Genomic DNA, 17,459 nt, shown 5'->3' on the forward strand with positions numbered 1-17,459 from the left:
AAATACTTCTATTTTATAATTTGACTCTGAGTCTCCCTTACGCAGTGATGTTTGTTTGATGAATTTTTGCCACAACAATTTGGTGTCAGAAGTGGGATTCCTTGGACGATGCCTCCTGGACCTGAGATCGGACGGTGTTTGGCCACCTGGACTGAGTAAGTTCCAGCTCTACCTCGTAAACTTGAGAGAGAGAGGCCGACCGATGTCAGGGCCGGGAGAATCGGACACTGCAATCAAAAGTGATGAATTTTTGCCACAACACCGCATTTACACATTTCGTAAAGGTTCTTGGAGCCAACGCCAGCCCGAATGGAAGAACCTTTAATTGATAAACTCTGCCTTTGAACGTAAATCTCAGAAAGCGCCTGTTACGAGGGGTTATCTGGATATGAAAATAGGCGTCGTTCAGTTCCTCCAAGATAAACCTGTCTCCGGGCTGAATGCGAGAGGATCTGTTTAACAGTTATCATTTTGAATGAGCGCTTCACCATCGTTATTCAGCGGCCTGAGATCCAAAATCATTTTTGGGGACTAGGAAATAGCGACTGTACAGGCCACTTTACATTAGCCTGGTTCTCTCTCCATTGACAAGCGTTAACTTCCTTGAAGGCGGGTTCTCTGTTGAAGTTTAAAACTATTGGATCTGCCCAGAGTCACTCTGGATCTGCCATAACCAATCACTAACGTTTGGTCGTGATTGGATCTGCCATAACCAATCACTAACGTTTGGTCGTGACGTATGACGACTCAAACTAGCGCACAACCTCAATGTCATCGTTCTCAGCCACTCCCTCTGTTCGCTGATTGGATCTGCAAAAAATTGATCGGAGAAAACCCAAGAATACACCACAATCCCAGACCTAGTACTGAAGGAAAATTAAAATTGAGCGGAAGTACGTAGGAGGGCGGAGCCAGGCTAATTTTCCATCTGATCTGGTGGTATTGTTTTTATTACCTGCTTTGCCAGGAGATAATTTATCTCTGCTCGCAAAACTGGTGCATCTCGGTCCGGTACAACTGACATCACAGCACTGAAGTAGGGTGGTCTGCATGCAAACTGCTCGTGACTATGTTTATCGCCCATTCTGACACTTCTGGAAGCATGTGCCAGGCATCCGCGTATCGAGAGATTATAATGCACAAGCAAGAGTTAGGAGGAAAAGAGCTCTGATGTTGAGACATTTGGTTTAAATTTTATTGCAAAATTTATTCGCAATATACAGCCCAAACATTCCCCTCTCTCGCCTGCAATATGCGAAGGAACAGACATGTGAAACAAACTCCCCAGCATATTACGTTGTCAGACACAACTGTAACTTCAAACGGGACCGTGTTCTATGATCAGTTTGGTGCAAACCGAGAATAAAATATACCCGATGCCCACGGTTAAATATACTGCTAGATCTTTATTGTTGTGGGCCTATTTTTCTGCTGGAGGTCCTGGACATCTTGTTCAGATACATGGCATAATTTCCCTTCAATTTGCCTCTGCTTGACATACTGTATTATAATGGGCCATGGTTGGATCTTCCACCAGGACAATGATCCAAAACAAACATCAAAACCAACACAAAAATGTGTCACTGAGCACAACATGAAGCTTCTGCAATGACTATCCCCTGACCTGGACCCTATAGAAAATGAGTGGCCTGAACTGAAGAAAAGCACCAACATGGATCTGGGAATCTGAAAGATCTGGAGAGATTCTGTATGGAGGAAAAGTCTCTGATCTCTTGTCAGGTGTTCTCCAAACTCATCAGACATTATAGAAGAAACCTCAGAGTTGTTATCTTAGCAAAATGAGGTTGCAAAAAGTTTTGAATAAAGGGTGCCATTAATTGTGGCTAATGTGTGTTAGAGAAAAACATTTCATAAGGAGATTTCCCTCCATTTTCAAGTCTTTTGCTTCAATAAAGGGTTGGATTTTTGTCAAGTTCAAAAGGATTAACAATGCAGATTTATTTGCACAGGATTCTTTGTTCATATTTACCAGGGGTGCCATCAATCCTAACACATACATACATAAAAAAGTTCAGGCTCTGTAAGATTTTTATTTCATTATTTTTCTTTTTTGAAAGAAATAAATACTTTTATTTAGCAGTTATTAAATTGACCACAAGTCACAGTAAAGACATTTATGATATTACAAAAGATTTCTTTTTAATATAAATGATGTTATTTTTTACTTTCTATTCATCAAAGAATCCTGGACAAAAAAAAAAAATCATATTAGACTGATTTCTGAAGGATCATGTGACACTGAAGACTGGAGAAATTATGCTGCTTTTCCATCAGAGGAATACAATACATTTTGAATGAAAATAAAATAGAGAACTGTTCTTTTACATTATAATCATATTTCACAATAGCACTGTTTATTGTATTTTTTACAATAAAAAAATGTAGACTGTAAAATTGTAGAAAAAATTGTAGACCAGTCTTGGTGAGTATAAGAGACTTTTCAAAAACATTTAAAAAATCTAACCGACCCTAAACTTTTACCATGACATGCTTACTACTTCACACAACATTTTTAAAGATTATGCAGTATGTAGTAAACTAGTGTTCCATTTTTTTCCATCATATCCACAGTCTGAGTCATAATGAAGTAATAACCAATAATCTGCATAGAGGAATAAGCCTTCTAACCTATAACAATGGACCCAGTTGTATTACTTTGTCTCTCATGTCTTAGTTCTGTTGTTCCAAAATGAGGCCTATTGCCACAAGTTCACATGCCTCAGGCCACATGCCTGCTAGTCTAGTCTCTGACCTCTGAACTATTAAGGCACAGCTCAGCGTCTGTGCATTTGTGTGAGTGTGAAACACTTTCTCTGGCTCCCATCATCACGGAGTCATTCCATCATTGGAGATGCTAACAGCTTGTACTTTCTTTAATGTGTGTGTGTGTGTGTGTGTGTGTGGCTTGGTTTATTATGCATTGTGGGAACCGAATGTCCCCACAAGGATAGTAAAACCTGAGATTCACCTCCATTGTGGGGACCAGCCAGCGGTCCCCATGAGGGGAATGGGTTAATAAACATACTAAATTATATATTTTTGAAAATGTAAAAATGCAGAATGTCTCCTGTGATGGGTAGGTTTAGGGATAGGGGCAGTGTAAGGGGATAGAATATACAGTTTGTACAGTATAAAAACCATTACGCCTATGGAATGTCCCCACAAGGATAGAAATGAAAAACTGTGTGTGTGTGTGTGTGTGTGTGTGTGTGTGTGTGTGTGTGTGTGTGTGTGTGTGTGTGTGTGTGTGTGTGTGTGTGTGTGTGTGTGTGTGTGTGTGTGTGTGTGTGTGTGTGTGTGTGTGTGTGTGTGTGTGTGTGTGTGTGAATTCTAACTTTGTACTTTGGTCGGTGTGTCACGCGTGTTGGTCTAGCGGAAGTCTTAAGTAGGAGATTATGAGAGGGTTTTGAGGACATTTGCGTGGCTGTCATTAGAACGGTGGAATGTTTGCATGAAGGGGATTATGGGGTCTTGTAAAAGCAGGCATTCGTTCACCGGAAATACCCCCTTTTTTGTGACTTGCATTAAATGCAAGGTATACATTTTATCAGTTCATGCACTCCCTGGGAATCGAACCCATGACCTTATGTCAAGTCACCATTGTAGTCCATACTTTTTTTTAAAGAAATTGATACTTTCATCCTGCAAGGATGGGTTAAATCGATCAAAAGTGACAGTAAAGACATTTATAATGTTACAAAATATTTCTATTTCAATTAAATGTTGTTCTTTTGATCTTTCTATTCGTCAAAGAACCTTAAAAAAATTATAATGATTTCCACAAAACTATTAAAACGCACAACTGTTTTCAAGATTGATAATAATAAGAAAGGTTTCACTTCCGGTTTTTAGTATTATAACCTGAACAGCTCTATTGATCTTTAAATGATTTTAACATGTGAATACATGTCTGTATGGTTCAGGAGTCGTGTGTGATGGAGTCGACAGCTGTATTTTGCTTTGCAAGCTCTAATCGTAAAGCAGAGGTGTGTGTGTGTGTGTGTGTGTGTGTGTGTGTGTGTGTGTGTGTGTGTGTGTGTGTGTGTGTGTGTGTGTGTGTGTGTGTGTGTGTGTGTGTGTGTGTGTGTGTGTGTGTGTGTGTGTGTGTGTGTGTGTGTGTGTGTGTGTGTGTGTGTGTGTGTGTGTGTGTGTTGTCGCTAGGGGAATCCATTGAGTCTTTAGTAATTATCACAGTCAGTGCTTTTACTGAAAGACTGTGAACACCCTCATCACACACTGATCTAGCTCTGTCACAACCACTGAGTGCATGCTGCTTAACACACACACACACATATTCTCATACTTGTTTCACATCACAAAGTCAAGCAGAATATGATCCAATGTATCTCTTTCTCTCCTTTTTTTTATTTGTTAAGTTGGTACATTTAAAACTTTGTCTTGTTGGACAATAAATATTGTACCTACAAACTGCATACTGCTCTTCTAAAGTTCAAAAGAAGTCTCGTATGTTCACAAAGTAGCATTTATTTTATTAAAAATAAAGTAAAAACAGTAATTGTGAAATATTATTACAATTTTAAATAGCTGTTATAATTTTAAATTGTAATACATATTAAAATGTAATTTATTCTTGTGATGGATTCCTGATCAGTTTAAAGCATCCTTGCTGAATAAAACTATTAATATATATTGACCTCTAACCTTTAAACGGTAGTGTACATGACATAATTACATAAGATTTACATTTTCCTTTATACATTGTATACATTGTTCTAGCAGCATTAAATATATGCAAAGTAGAGAATGATAATGTGCTGCAATGCTTTGAGCAACAAGTACACACACACTTGGTTTAGTTTAGTCTGTAGTTTTTTACTTGTTGACTTTTACTTTTACAGTGCTGTGCGATTGTCTCTGATCAAAGTAAAATCCAGTGCCTTTCAGGCCAAAACAGGTCATCAAAAAAAAAAAAACATGCTTGTTTATGTGTGTGTGTTTGCATTAATAGAGGATTAAACTGTTTGGCTTTGTCAGCTCAAGGTATTGACCGGAGGAAGAGAAAGAGAGAAACGTTCCTGGTATTTTAATTTAAAGTACTCTGAAACTGAAACTGTCACAAACCAGCTGTGGGAAGAACCTGCAATTAGCATCCTTTCCTCCCATTCAGGGAGGCTGTGTGTGCGTCTTACATGTCTGTTTGTTTTTGGACATTCAATGTTCATTATGTTCAGTGTCCCGCCACTCCTTGTTCCAAGACATTCTCCTTCGTTGTGCGCTCTCCTTACCACACCGGACCGTAACAGAAGAACCAACCTAAACAGAAGCATAACATCAAGGATGGCGGAAGACAGACTACTAACACTACAACAGAGTGGGCGGCCTTTGGAGTGGAATGTGGAGGAGTTCTTGTACCTTTCCCATCAGGTGAGCTGGGGTCATACCATGATTAATGCCTTCATCCGGATGGGACTGGATGGTGATAAATTGTTCCAATTCCTTTCTCCTGGCATTTGTTATAGGTCTGTAACAGACTTTATCAACTATGTCCTCAATTTAAATGGTTCTGATTTCTTTGTTGATATCGCTGATGAAGGCAAACAAAATCATCATTCAGTTCCTATCCGGAAGCATGTAGGTGCCCCAGTTCACCCTAAGGCAGCACCCTCCACATACCTCTCCAAGGGTACCATGTCTTCCTGTTTATCCAAGATGGCCGCCCTTCCAGAGCCTCATCCCGCCGAGACCGCCGCCTTTCCAGAGCCTCGTCCCGCCGAGACCGCCGCCTTTCCAGAGCCTCGTCCCAAGATGGCCGCCGCCATTCCAGAGCCTTGTCCCAAGATGGCCGCCGCCATTCCAGAGTCTCGTCCCAAGATGGTCTCCGCACCAGAGCCCTCGTCCAAGATGGCCACTGCCGCACCTTTGCCCTTATGCAAAAAGAAACCAAGACACATTTTCTTTCAAAAGTTCAAAAGACCAGTATTTATTTGAAAGTGAAATATTTGTATAAATTACCTTAATTGCATAAGATTTACACTTTTCTTTATACATTGTTCTAGCAGCATTAAATATATGCAAAGTAGAGAATGATAATGTGCTGCAATACTTTGAGCAACAAGTACACACACATTTGGCTTAGTCTAGTCTAATAAAAACATGCTTGTTTATGTGTGTGTGTTTGCATTAATAGAGGATTAAACTGTTTGGCTTTGTCAGCTCAAGGTATTGACCGGAGGAAGAGAAAGAGAGAAACGTTCCTGGTATTTTAATTTAAAGTGCTCTGAAACTGAAACTGTCACAAACCAGCTGTGGGAAGAACCTGCAATTAGCATCCTTTCCTCCCATTCAGGGAGGTTGTGTGTGCGTCTTACATTGTGTGTGCGTCTTACGGCCACTACCGGTACATTTTGTAATATTTTTGTTGTTTGTATATTAGGGGTGGGAATCTTTAGGCACCTAAAGATCCAATTCCGATTCCAAAACGATTCTTGATCTACTTTTTTTTTCCCCGCACGAATTAATTTGTTTACCAACTTGAAATTCTCAAAATCTTCTTTTTTTATTTAATTGCATATGTAATTATGAGTAGCCTACTTTTTAAAATAATTACAAATTAAATTAAAACAATTGTATGTTAAGAATTTTAAATATATAAACTAATAAAGGTTCAAAACAAAATCAAATAGTAAATAACTAAAAGGAATAAAAAAACATTACATGCAATAAACAAAGAATGATTTCAGTATGCCTATTTAAGAGTATCTGAACGTGATTTTTATGAGTGATTTTTCTGTTTGATTATTACTGGTGACATCATAGACAGCGGGAGATCTGATAAGCTGCATTCACACTAATGCACAGATCTCTTTTAAAATTTAAGATATGGATTGTCCGTATGGTACCCTCGTTCCCTGAAGGAGGGAACGGAGACGCCATGTCGGAGTGATCCGACTGTATAGGAATCTCGCTAGAGAGCCAATCTACTTTTTTGCACTCATTTGCGCAGCTGCTCTGCCATGCAGCGCGGGTATATAATGAGAAGGGGTACAGTAGCTGTGGCGACGTAACGTGGCATCTCCGTTCCCTCCTTCAGGGAACTAGGCTTACCATATGTAACCGAGACGTTCCCTTTCAGTCAGTCACGTTTGACGCCGCGTCGGAGTGATCCGACTGTATAGGAATCCTTACCAAAACGCCACAGCAGCTGCCCTATTCCAGTGCCCTGAGCAAGCCTCCTGCCCCTTCTTGCCTAGAAGGACGATAGGAGAGTGCTTACAAAGAGTGTGTCTGACACTGGTGTTCCATGATAACCCATACAGCGAGACTATTGGATAACACTGGGAAAGCGTGTCCTTACCGTTTATGAAGGAGAACACTGCGGTAGCCACATTCTTCCCCGGAGGAGTTATTTGGAGATATACATCTAACCCGAAGGTTGTACTGCATATGAAATACTGGGGTGACTTAGTCCAAGGGAAAGACACAGGCTTCCGTTTAGAAGCAGCCGTGGAAGAATACACATATGGGATCCCCGCAGGGTCGCAAATATGGAACCCAGCCAAGACATGGTTCTCAATGATTCAACAGATAAAGCCCTGGCGCCAGACGCTCTGCCACGTCCGGCTCCAAGGGTGGTGGAGGACTCAACAGTGTTTTCACTCTAGAGCAATATAAGCGTACAGTGGGGCGCAGCAAGCCGACAGAGCCGGGCCTCTCAATGCTTCTACCCGTTTAGGGTGAGAACACGGGAGGAGATGGGCTCTACATGTAGGCTATAAAATCTAGCGAACGTGTTAGATGTTGCCCAGCCCGCAGCTCTACAGATATCTGTTAGTGAATCACCACATGCCAACGCCCAGGAGGATGCAACCTGATCGGACAGTGCACGCCTTGTGCTTGGTAAGCCAAGGCGATGGCATCCACTATCCAGTGGGCCAACTTCTGCTCGAGACAGCCTTTCCCTTCTGCTGGCCTCCATAACAGACAAAGAACTGGTCTGAGGTCCTGAGGCTTCGAGTTCTGGCCATGAACTGATTGGCTTCCCAGCTGATTTGCCATCTATGTGGTCGTGATAAGCTGAAATAGCGGCAGCATGTACTTTGAGGGTGGAGGGGGACAGCTCACAGTCCAACCCTTGCTGCAAGAAGGAAAGCACGGACCCTATCAAACATCTTCAGGGGTGCTCTCGGTGAGACTTGCTCCTCATCCTCCCTGACTTTGCACAGGGTTTGTGCAAGTAGGCTCACTGGGGGAAACGCATATTTGCGAAGGCCCCGGGGCCAGCTGTGTGCCAGTGCGTCCGTGCCGAGAGTTCCCTCGGTCAGGGAGTAAAACAGCTGGCAGTGGGAGGTCTCCAGAGAGGCAAACAGGTCTACCTGAGCCTCCCCAAACTATCTCCAGATAAGCTGAACCGCCTGGGGGGGGAGTCGCCATTCTACCGGAAGCGCAGCTTGTGATAGCTCATCGGCCACACGGTTGAGCACACCGGGTACATGAATGGCCCGAAACAACCTCAGATGCTTCTGACTCCAGAGGAGGAGATGGCAGGTGAGTTGCGATATGCGACGGGACCGTAGACCACCTTGCCGGTTGATGTACGCAACAGTCGCAGTGTTGTCCGTACGGACCAGTACGTCCCTGTCCTGTAGCACCCTCAGAGCGAGGCGTACTGCTAGCAACTCAAGGCAGTTGATGTGCTAATGCAGTTGGGGGCATGTCCACACCCCTGACACTGCATGCCCATTTTACGTGGCACCCCAGCCGGTGGTAGAGTTATCTGTTAATACCACAGCATGCCTGGACACCTGTTCCAAGGTCAATCCTACCCGCAGAAACAAGGGGTCTGACCAAGGGCTGAAGGTCTGGCAGCACGCCGGTGTGATTGACACCCAGTGAGTGCCACGCTACCACACCCATCTCGGGACTCGGTCTTGAATCCAGTGCTGAAGTGGTCGCATATGGAGCAGCCCCAGTTGTGTCACCACTGCTGCCGCTGCCATATGCCCCAGGAGCCTCTGAAAAAAATTCTGTGTTTTCTCTGAAAAACAATCCAACTCCATACCGAGAAAAGAGATCCTCTGCACGGGGGAGAGTTTGCTCTTTTCCCAGTTGACCGGAAGACCCAACTGGTTGAGGTGACTGAGCACCAGGTCTCTGTGTTCGCATAACTGATCTCGAGAGTGTGCCAGTATGAGCCAGTCGAGATAGTTGAGGATGCGAGCGCCCTTTCTCTCATGGGAACAAGGGCCCCCTCCATGACATTTGTGAAGACGCGGGGAGACAGTGACAGCCCGAAGGCTAGGACCTTTTACTGATATGCTCGACCTTCGAACGCGAAGCATAGAAACAGCCTGTGTCAAGGGAGAATCGAGACATGAAAGTACGCGTCCTTTAGGTCGATCGCTGCAAACCAATCTTGGGGACGAACTCATTTGAAAATGCGTTTCAGCGTGAGCATTTTGAACGATAGCTTGTGAAGACAGCGATTCGCAGGTCCAAGATCGGTCTTAACCCACCGCTTTTGGGTACAATGAAGTAGGGGCTTTAAAACCCTGACCTCATATCGGCTGGAGGGAAACGCAGAGATTTGGCTCGGGGGGCTCTCTTTGCGAGGTGGCCCGTAGCGGGGTCTGAGTGTGCTATGCAACACTTACCTGGTTCCACAGGGCATGGGGCACAGGAGGAGATTTGGTTTCGTTCTCGATTTGCCCGATGCTGCCCACTGGCAATGGAAGAGGCGGATGAGAGTGGTGAGGATTGTCTCCAGCCACTGCTCCCCAGGCCCTCCTCGGACCCAGAGATAGAACAATTGAAAATTTGGGTACCGCTGGTTTTGACGCCAGCGGCGGAACACAAATAAAAGGAAATACAAGATTTTCCACCCGGCCCTCTTCTGGGGGAGGGAGTAGTGCAGTCCCCTCCATCTCTGGGTCGCCCGTCCTAGGCCCTCTTGCCTTTGGCTTTGCCGCCCCTCTTGGCGGGGGCCTGAGTGCAGCCTGTCGTGTGCTGACTCTCTCACTTTGTAGGCGGTCTCTTGCCAGCCATAATAACAACTTTTCAGCCCTCTCAGCACACCGTACCAGCTGTGAGAACAGCCTTTGTTTGCTCAGTCTTGCACACAAACGACACAAAGAGAAAGAAAGAGAGAGAGAAAAGAGAGATAGACCCCAATGCCACGCTGTGTCGCCAACACCGCACACGAGAGGTTCTCCTGAAGATCTGCTCACTGAATGTCAACACTCTTAGTATGATCAGCATCCGAAACACTTGGCTCCGAAGCGAAAAGCTGAAGTGCAATCGCACCTTCTGCTCATTATATACCCGTGCTACGTGGCAGAGCAGCTGCGGCAAATGATAGATTGAAATAGATTGGCTCTCTAGCGAGATTCCTATACAGTCTTATCACTCCGACGTGGCGTCGAACATGACCGACTGAAAGGGAACTGACTGTTTACATAAATTTTGTGTCTTAAGCTCATTTTGAGATAGTACATTTAACCACTTGCGTACACGGAGTCGCGCACAGCCGTATGTGTGAGCGCTCTTCAAAAAGCGCACACATTTTTGATAGTGAGTTTCATATTTTTAATAAGCCCACTGCATTTCCAATCGACATAAACGATGCCTTCGTAGAGCATTTGTAAGGAAAATACCGGCGGGCGATGAAGCCAGTGAATGCCCTTGTAATTCGCTTAAACATTTCCAAACTTTATGAAAGATTATTCTATGGAAGGTTCGAGTGGTGTGTGTGTGTGTGTGTGTGTGTGTGTGTGTGTGTGTGTGTGTGTGTGTGTGTGTGTGTGTGTGTGTGTGTGTGTGTGTGTGTGTGTGTGTGTGTGTGTGTGTGTGTGTGTGTGTGTGTGTGTGTGTGTGTGTGTGTGTGTGTGTGTGTGTGTGTGTGTGTGTGTGTGTGTGTGTGTGTGTGTGTTCGAGCGAGAGTTCATGTGTGTGAGGGTGAATGTCTGCCAGATGGCTGAGGGATTGCTGTTCGATTAGTGTGAATGGGCATGAGCCTAGCAATTTTGTGTGTGTGTGTGTGTGTGTGAGAGAGAGAGAGAGAGAGAGAGAGAGAGAGAGAGAGAGAGAGAGAGAGAGGGGATTTGGAAGCAAGCAGAATACGGGTGTTTCTAAAGCACACACAGCGTCATCACGCATATCTGCGGTTAAAAACTAAGCTCAGAATTTTCTCAGAGTCGATCCAGAATCTTTGGAAAGAGAATTGCAAAGCATCTACTTTTGTCTCCCACCCCTGTTGTATATACAGTGCTCCACTGCTGTCCCCGTGTATGTGTGTGCGGTCTCAGTTTTCCGTCAGTGTGTGTTTTGTTTCAGTCAGAGCTCTTTTGGATAGTCAGTCATTCATGAAATTCACTAATTCATTCTCACACAGTCATCACTATTTATTTTCAAAGTAAAAGCATTTTTTACTCCCCATCCACCGTCTTTCATTACAAGTATATCTACAACAGAATTATTCACTAATCACACTTACACATGCTGAGAGCACTTTAAAACTAACCATCATACTCAAGCACAACGCACTTAACATCACTGACCAATCACACTCCATTCTAAAACAAGTAGGAATTGGTGACACACACACAGCAGTGTTGTGCATATGCCGTAGTATGTTCTTTATGTTTTGTCACACCCTTGTGGTGATTATGCAAAAACGCACTAACGTTCAAAAGTTTGGGTTTGAAAGAATTATCTTATGCTCACCAAAGCTTAATTGATACATTCATTTCATAAACATATGTTGTTATATTATGAAATATGATTCCAATTTAAAATATTGGTTTTCTATTTGAATATAGTTTAAAATGTACTTTATTCCTGTGTTTAAAGGTAGTGTACATTCCAAAATAGCAAATTTAGAATGGATTCAGTTACACTATACTGTCACAAATGACAAAAACAATTAACTGTAATATACTATATTTTCTTTAACAAGAATTTTGAATTACCATGGTAGAATTACAGTAGATAATACTATAATAGCATTTTATAATATTTATTTTCCCTCTCTTGCTTTCCAGGGACATCCTGGTATCTTAGGTCGGCAGGGCCCCCAAGGCCCCAAAGGTTTGCCTGGCACCCCAGGACTTTACGGCGAGAAGGGTGTACGTGGTATCATAGGATTCCCTGGGGAGTCTGGTTCGACAGGAGACCAGGTACACAGAAACACACACATACCCATACACAATTCTTCTCCGACAAATCAATACAAGGACCTTCATTCTGTTGCACTCTTTTTGATAGGGTGTTCAAGGAGATAGCGGTCATGCTGGGTTAGATGGAGTGCCTGTAAGTGACAGTCTGCAGTATTCATCAATAGAAATGCAACCTATATTCTATGTAACGATTGATCAATTTGCAGTTAACAATACATACGTATGCTACTAGACATCATGACTGCAATTGGTTAAATCTAATTTATTTATTTTTTATTATAATTAAAAAAACATATTATATTTTATATTCTATTACATTATATTATATCATATCTTATCATATTATATTATATTGTACTGTACTGTATTAATACAATAGTTTTTATTAGTAATTTACCTGCATGTTTTTACCCTATATGGACATATACCACCTTATGTTGGTCATCTTCCAGGGTCATCCGGGGCCTGGTGGTCTTCCTGGGCTTCCAGGGAAGGATGGATGTAATGGAACCAGAGGGGAAAGTGGGCTGGATGGTGAGATAGGACGACCCGGCCTGCCAGCACCCATGGTACGGCATAGGTTTAGCAAGCATCCTCACGTGAAATAGTTCTTAGAGTCAACATGAACCAATTTTACTTTCATAGTCTGAGTGAAGTTCTTATTTCTGAGTAAAACAAGATATTCAACAAGAACAATTGTAGGGTGAGATTGATTTTATCCATAGGGATTTGAAAAGTGGTCTGGAAGAGAGGGGTTAAAAATAAATATTATAAAAAATTAAAAATAAATGTCCTGGTGTAACACAGTAAATCGCTTACAATTAGACCAGGAGCATGCAATAAGAAAGAAAATTGCATACAATAATGTAACAGTATGTCATTTTGATTTCCCGTTGACAGGGTTTATTCGGTTTAACCATTTCCTCTGGTTCTCAAAACAGAAATAACATGGCTGTCTCCAGCTTTTATTTTACGATTGTTTTAACATTTCAATTCCAGACCAAGGCTCTATCTTCACAGCTGAGGCTCTAGCATTTTTTCTGGTTCTGGAAAATATTGAGAAGGGTCAAGAACGTAACTATTTAATTGCCTCTGACTCAAGGTCTTGTCTTCAAGCACTCGAATCCGTAAAGACTGACCACCCCATAATTGTCAAAATATGAACTAAATTAGATCTTTTGAAGAATGAAAACTTTAATATCATCTTTTGCTGGGTTCCAAGTCGCATTGGACTGACTTGTAATGAGAGAGTGGACACTAACAAGTGACAGAAGGAATGGGACGAATATAAAAATAAAAAACTCAATGAAATTAACCCTAGTATTAAAAAACGTGTCTTCCATAACTTCAAATCTAGGTATGACTAAGTCGTCTTCACTAGGTGCTGACTGGGTCACTGAAGACTTACACATGACAGGGTTTCTATTGATAGGCGAAGCTCCTTTTTCTCTCGTGTCAAGTTCCTTTGACTGTCAAACATAGTCTGTTGGACTGTCATTTTTATGATACTGCCAGAGAACGCTTTTATTCAGAAACATGTTTACAATGGAATATTTCAGAATGTATCACCTGCATGTATTTTAGATGTTCTATCTTATGGTAAGTTCAAATGTTTTATATAATGATGATTAAAATGTTATGGATTGTGATACTGACCTTGTGTTTGCCATGTAAATAGCCCTGATGCTAACATGATAAACACAAACAAACGATTGTTTTAACTAAATTATTTCCATGACTCCCTTCTTTTTTACTTGCATATGTGTTTTAGGGACTACCTGGGTTAAAAGGTATCAAAGGGGACACCTCTTATAGGATAACTTACATTCCTGGAACACCTGTACGTATAATGCCATAAATTCATCTCTTCATATTTTAGTATTGCTGGATGTATTGAAAGTAAGCAGTGCCAAACTGATGTATGTGAAGCTTTTACAAAAATGTATCTTTTTATACCTAACACATCTGTAAACGTGTGACCCTCATTCACAGGGTGTTGATGGACTACCAGGAATACGTGGACCACAAGTATGTACTAAGAGCAAAAAAGCAGATCTTATATGAACATATAATAGATTTCATTGGTGTAATGTAGTTATATGTTATTGCAGTTTTATTTATTAGTTAGGTTTGCTTTGTTTGTCTGTGTCTGTGTTTGCATGTGCACAAAGGGATTTAGTGGGGTTTTTGGCCCACAAGGTCCACCAGGACGAGAAGGACGTGATGGACAAATGGTGAGGGAAGCATTCTCTACATTTTTTACAAGCACTACATCTGCAAAATGGTTTAGTATGTTTTAAAATTATTAACTGATTACAACTGTATGTATACTGTGTGTATATATATATATATATATATATAGCATATATATATATATATATATATATACTACATATATATAAATATATTTCTTTTATCCAAATGTTTCTAAATTCTTTCATTTGATTTCTTGTATTTGTTTTTTCCTTTTGCTTTGCTTATCCTAGGGCTCACGGGGTGCACCAGGTCCGAAAGGCCAACCGGTGAGTTTTGCATGTACATGCCTATGAGAATGAACATTCTCTGAGATGCCTGAAGTTAAAGGTACACTATACAGTATGTACCTTTCGGCCCTCCTGCAGTTAAAAACAAAACTGCATGTATTTTGCAGAAGAACATTGTTTTGGTTGTGCTTAGGCTCTGCGTGATGAATATGGTTACCCTACTGCTTATTAAACATTCACTATAGGCTTAAGAGAAATAATAAGTTTAGATGGAGAGGATCTCAAGCTGACTAGCTGAAGATGTTACTGTAGCTTTACCCATTAATAGACACGGTACTTCCTTGAAAATAAATTCCAGCACAGTGTTACAACAACCGTAATGAAATGACCCTTCACAATAGATAATGCTTTACAATCAACTCTGTTAGAGAGATACATATGGCAATTTATCTCTTCAATAAAATACTTTACTCACCTTTTATGTTATAAAAACACCAACTACGCGTCGCTTTTGCAACATTTTTAAATCCCTCAGTTCTCATCATCTCTGTAAAGCCAAGCTAATGTTGATTCTTGATTTATTACAAGCTCTGTCACGTTCGCTTTTTCCCAGCAGACTCTCCTCTGTTCTGTGTTTGTTTAAAACTAATTCTCTGGAGGTTTGAGATAAATCTGCTTCATGTCAGTCTTTCTCTCTCCAAACCAACCAACAACTAACCTTTGACACTCCCACACCATACATGAGTCAAAGCAGCCGTTGCAACTTTTCTCTATTTACGGATATGATGAGACACGGACGCATGTATCAAAGGCTTGCCACGTTTTGGAAGACGGATTGATGATGTATTGACTCTAAATTTAAATTGTGTTCATTTTGAACAAAAAAAGTTACATAGTGTACCCTTAATTTGACATTAACTTCTGCTTGTTCTCTGACTGCCATCTGTCAGTAATATGGAAACATGTCGATTATTTTACCTTTTTTTTTTTTTTTAATGAAATTTTGCTCTGTTTCCCTGTAGGGAGACTCGGGAAGATCACTGCCTGGACCAAAAGGAGATGAAGTAAATAACACACATGGTAGTACTAAATTTACAGAATACACGTGAGGCTGTGTTTAATGATGTCATCTTGATTCTCTTACAGGGGGATCAAGGTCCTCCGGGGAATCCAGGTCCCTTTGAATATGTGGAGCCCAACCCAGAAAACTATGTAAAAGGCGATAAGGTAAAATGAATGGAATGTGAAATGAGTTTTCAGTTGCTAAGGTTTTATAAGGATGCCAGGTAGTAAATGATGGTGGATTTTTAAAAAATACTTATAACTTTGTTTGTAGGGGGAAAAGGGACATGAAGGAATTTGTGGAATTAGTGGCCCTGACGTGAGTATTGTAAATTGAAATAATTAGACCTAATAAGTTCTGAGATAACGTAGCATGCAGTAGTATGAGATATACATTGGTTCAAGCAATCGTGGTTTTACAATAATTTATGTGTTTCTCAGGGTTTTGAAGGGCCTCCAGCAGAAAAAGGAGAGAAAGGCGTAATTGGGTTCTCTGGACCCAGAGTAAGACTTTTTCACCCGTTTCCATATCAATTAATCCACAACATGCCAACACTCCAATAATTCAATAATTCCTGCCCCTCAAACCAACCATTCTAACACTCTAACTTTGTGTACTTTTTCAGTCGTAAATATTGTTTTACTAGATCTTAATATAGTTTATTTTTTAAATAATCATAGGGCCCTCCTGGATTTCCGGGCCGAACAGGTTTTCAAGGACTCAAGGTACATGTGTTAATTTTTCATTATTATTAATAATTATTCATTTATATTAACATAATAGCTTTGTTGAATTATACTGTTTGTCTCTTCTGTTGTTATGTTTTTTTACATATACAGGGGAAACTTGGGGAAAACGGTCTCCCTGGTCTATTTGGCAATCCAGGACCAAAGGTCAGACACACATTCTGAATAGACTTTTCATCTGCATTTTAAATCTTGCTCAATTGCATTGTATGAACTTTGAAAGATAGAGATTTAGTAAGAGATATTTAAACCTGTGGCGTATTGTCATTTGTTCACTGACGCTGCTGCTGTGAATGTGTGATAGGGCTTCCCAGGTGACCCGGGACCTAAAGGAAATCCGCAGTACTATTATAACTATGTGACAGGTAATAGTGTTTACATTAGTACACAACCCCATTGTAAACATGTGAAACCTGTACAATTAGTGTTTCACTTCATGGCTTGCCTAAATTTATTGTGCAAACTGTAATTATTGCTTCAGTGAAGATAAAGGTACACTATGCACATTTTTTTTGTTCAAAATTTACATTTAAAAGAGTCAATACATCATCAATCCTGGAGCCAATCAACCCTGTGACGAAACAAAATGTTTGTTTTCTTCTTTTAAATATTTACATTTATTGTGTTTGTTATATAATTTATGATTAGAGTGAAAATCCATTTACTAGATAATATTAACCGACTGCTTCTTTTCCACTTTAAGGGCAAATATGTTGAAGTTTAGCCTATAGGCTGTCGATTTCCTTAAAGGGATAGTTCACCCAAAAAAATGTTATCCTGTCATAATTTACTCACCCTTAAGTTGTTCCAAAATCTGTATGAGTTTCTTTCTTCTGTTGAACACAACAGAAGATAGTTTGAAGAATGTTGGTAACCAAACAAATATTCTTCAGAATATCTTCTTTTGCGTTCAACAGAACAAAGAAATTTGAGAAACTTGAGGGTGAGTAAATGATGACAGAATTTGTATTTTTGGGTGAACTATCGGTTTAAGTGATAAGCTGTTTTCCCACAA

At 41.0% G+C, this 17,459-nt stretch overlaps 2 protein-coding genes across 2 annotated transcripts in view; one reads left to right on the forward strand and one right to left on the reverse strand.

Annotated features, from left to right (window-relative positions):
• col4a4 (collagen, type IV, alpha 4) overlaps nt 1-17,459 on the forward strand; it is a 58,778-nt gene that overhangs the window by 19,901 nt on the left and 21,418 nt on the right. Inside the window, exons 5-18 of the mRNA XM_079610542.1 lie at nt 12,018-12,152; nt 12,241-12,285; nt 12,605-12,721; nt 13,924-13,992; nt 14,145-14,180; nt 14,324-14,386; nt 14,639-14,674; nt 15,658-15,699; nt 15,782-15,862; nt 15,972-16,016; nt 16,139-16,201; nt 16,379-16,423; nt 16,538-16,591; nt 16,749-16,809. Coding sequence (XP_079466668.1) covers nt 12,018-12,152; nt 12,241-12,285; nt 12,605-12,721; nt 13,924-13,992; nt 14,145-14,180; nt 14,324-14,386; nt 14,639-14,674; nt 15,658-15,699; nt 15,782-15,862; nt 15,972-16,016; nt 16,139-16,201; nt 16,379-16,423; nt 16,538-16,591; nt 16,749-16,809 — 892 coding nt within the window. The remainder of the gene's footprint in view (nt 1-12,017; nt 12,153-12,240; nt 12,286-12,604; nt 12,722-13,923; nt 13,993-14,144; nt 14,181-14,323; nt 14,387-14,638; nt 14,675-15,657; nt 15,700-15,781; nt 15,863-15,971; nt 16,017-16,138; nt 16,202-16,378; nt 16,424-16,537; nt 16,592-16,748; nt 16,810-17,459) is intronic.
• LOC306996846 (uncharacterized protein) lies at nt 5,712-10,292 on the reverse strand (the record flags this gene model as incomplete). Its single annotated transcript, XM_079609750.1, has 3 exons — nt 5,712-5,906; nt 9,633-10,089; nt 10,282-10,292. The coding sequence occupies 3 exons, from the start codon at nt 10,290-10,292 to the stop codon at nt 5,712-5,714; spliced, it is 663 nt and encodes a 220-aa protein (XP_079465876.1).

The sequence above is a fragment of the Phoxinus phoxinus genome (assembly GCF_949152265.1).
Source record: "Phoxinus phoxinus genome assembly, chromosome: 4".
NCBI lineage: Eukaryota > Metazoa > Chordata > Actinopteri > Cypriniformes > Leuciscidae > Phoxinus > Phoxinus phoxinus.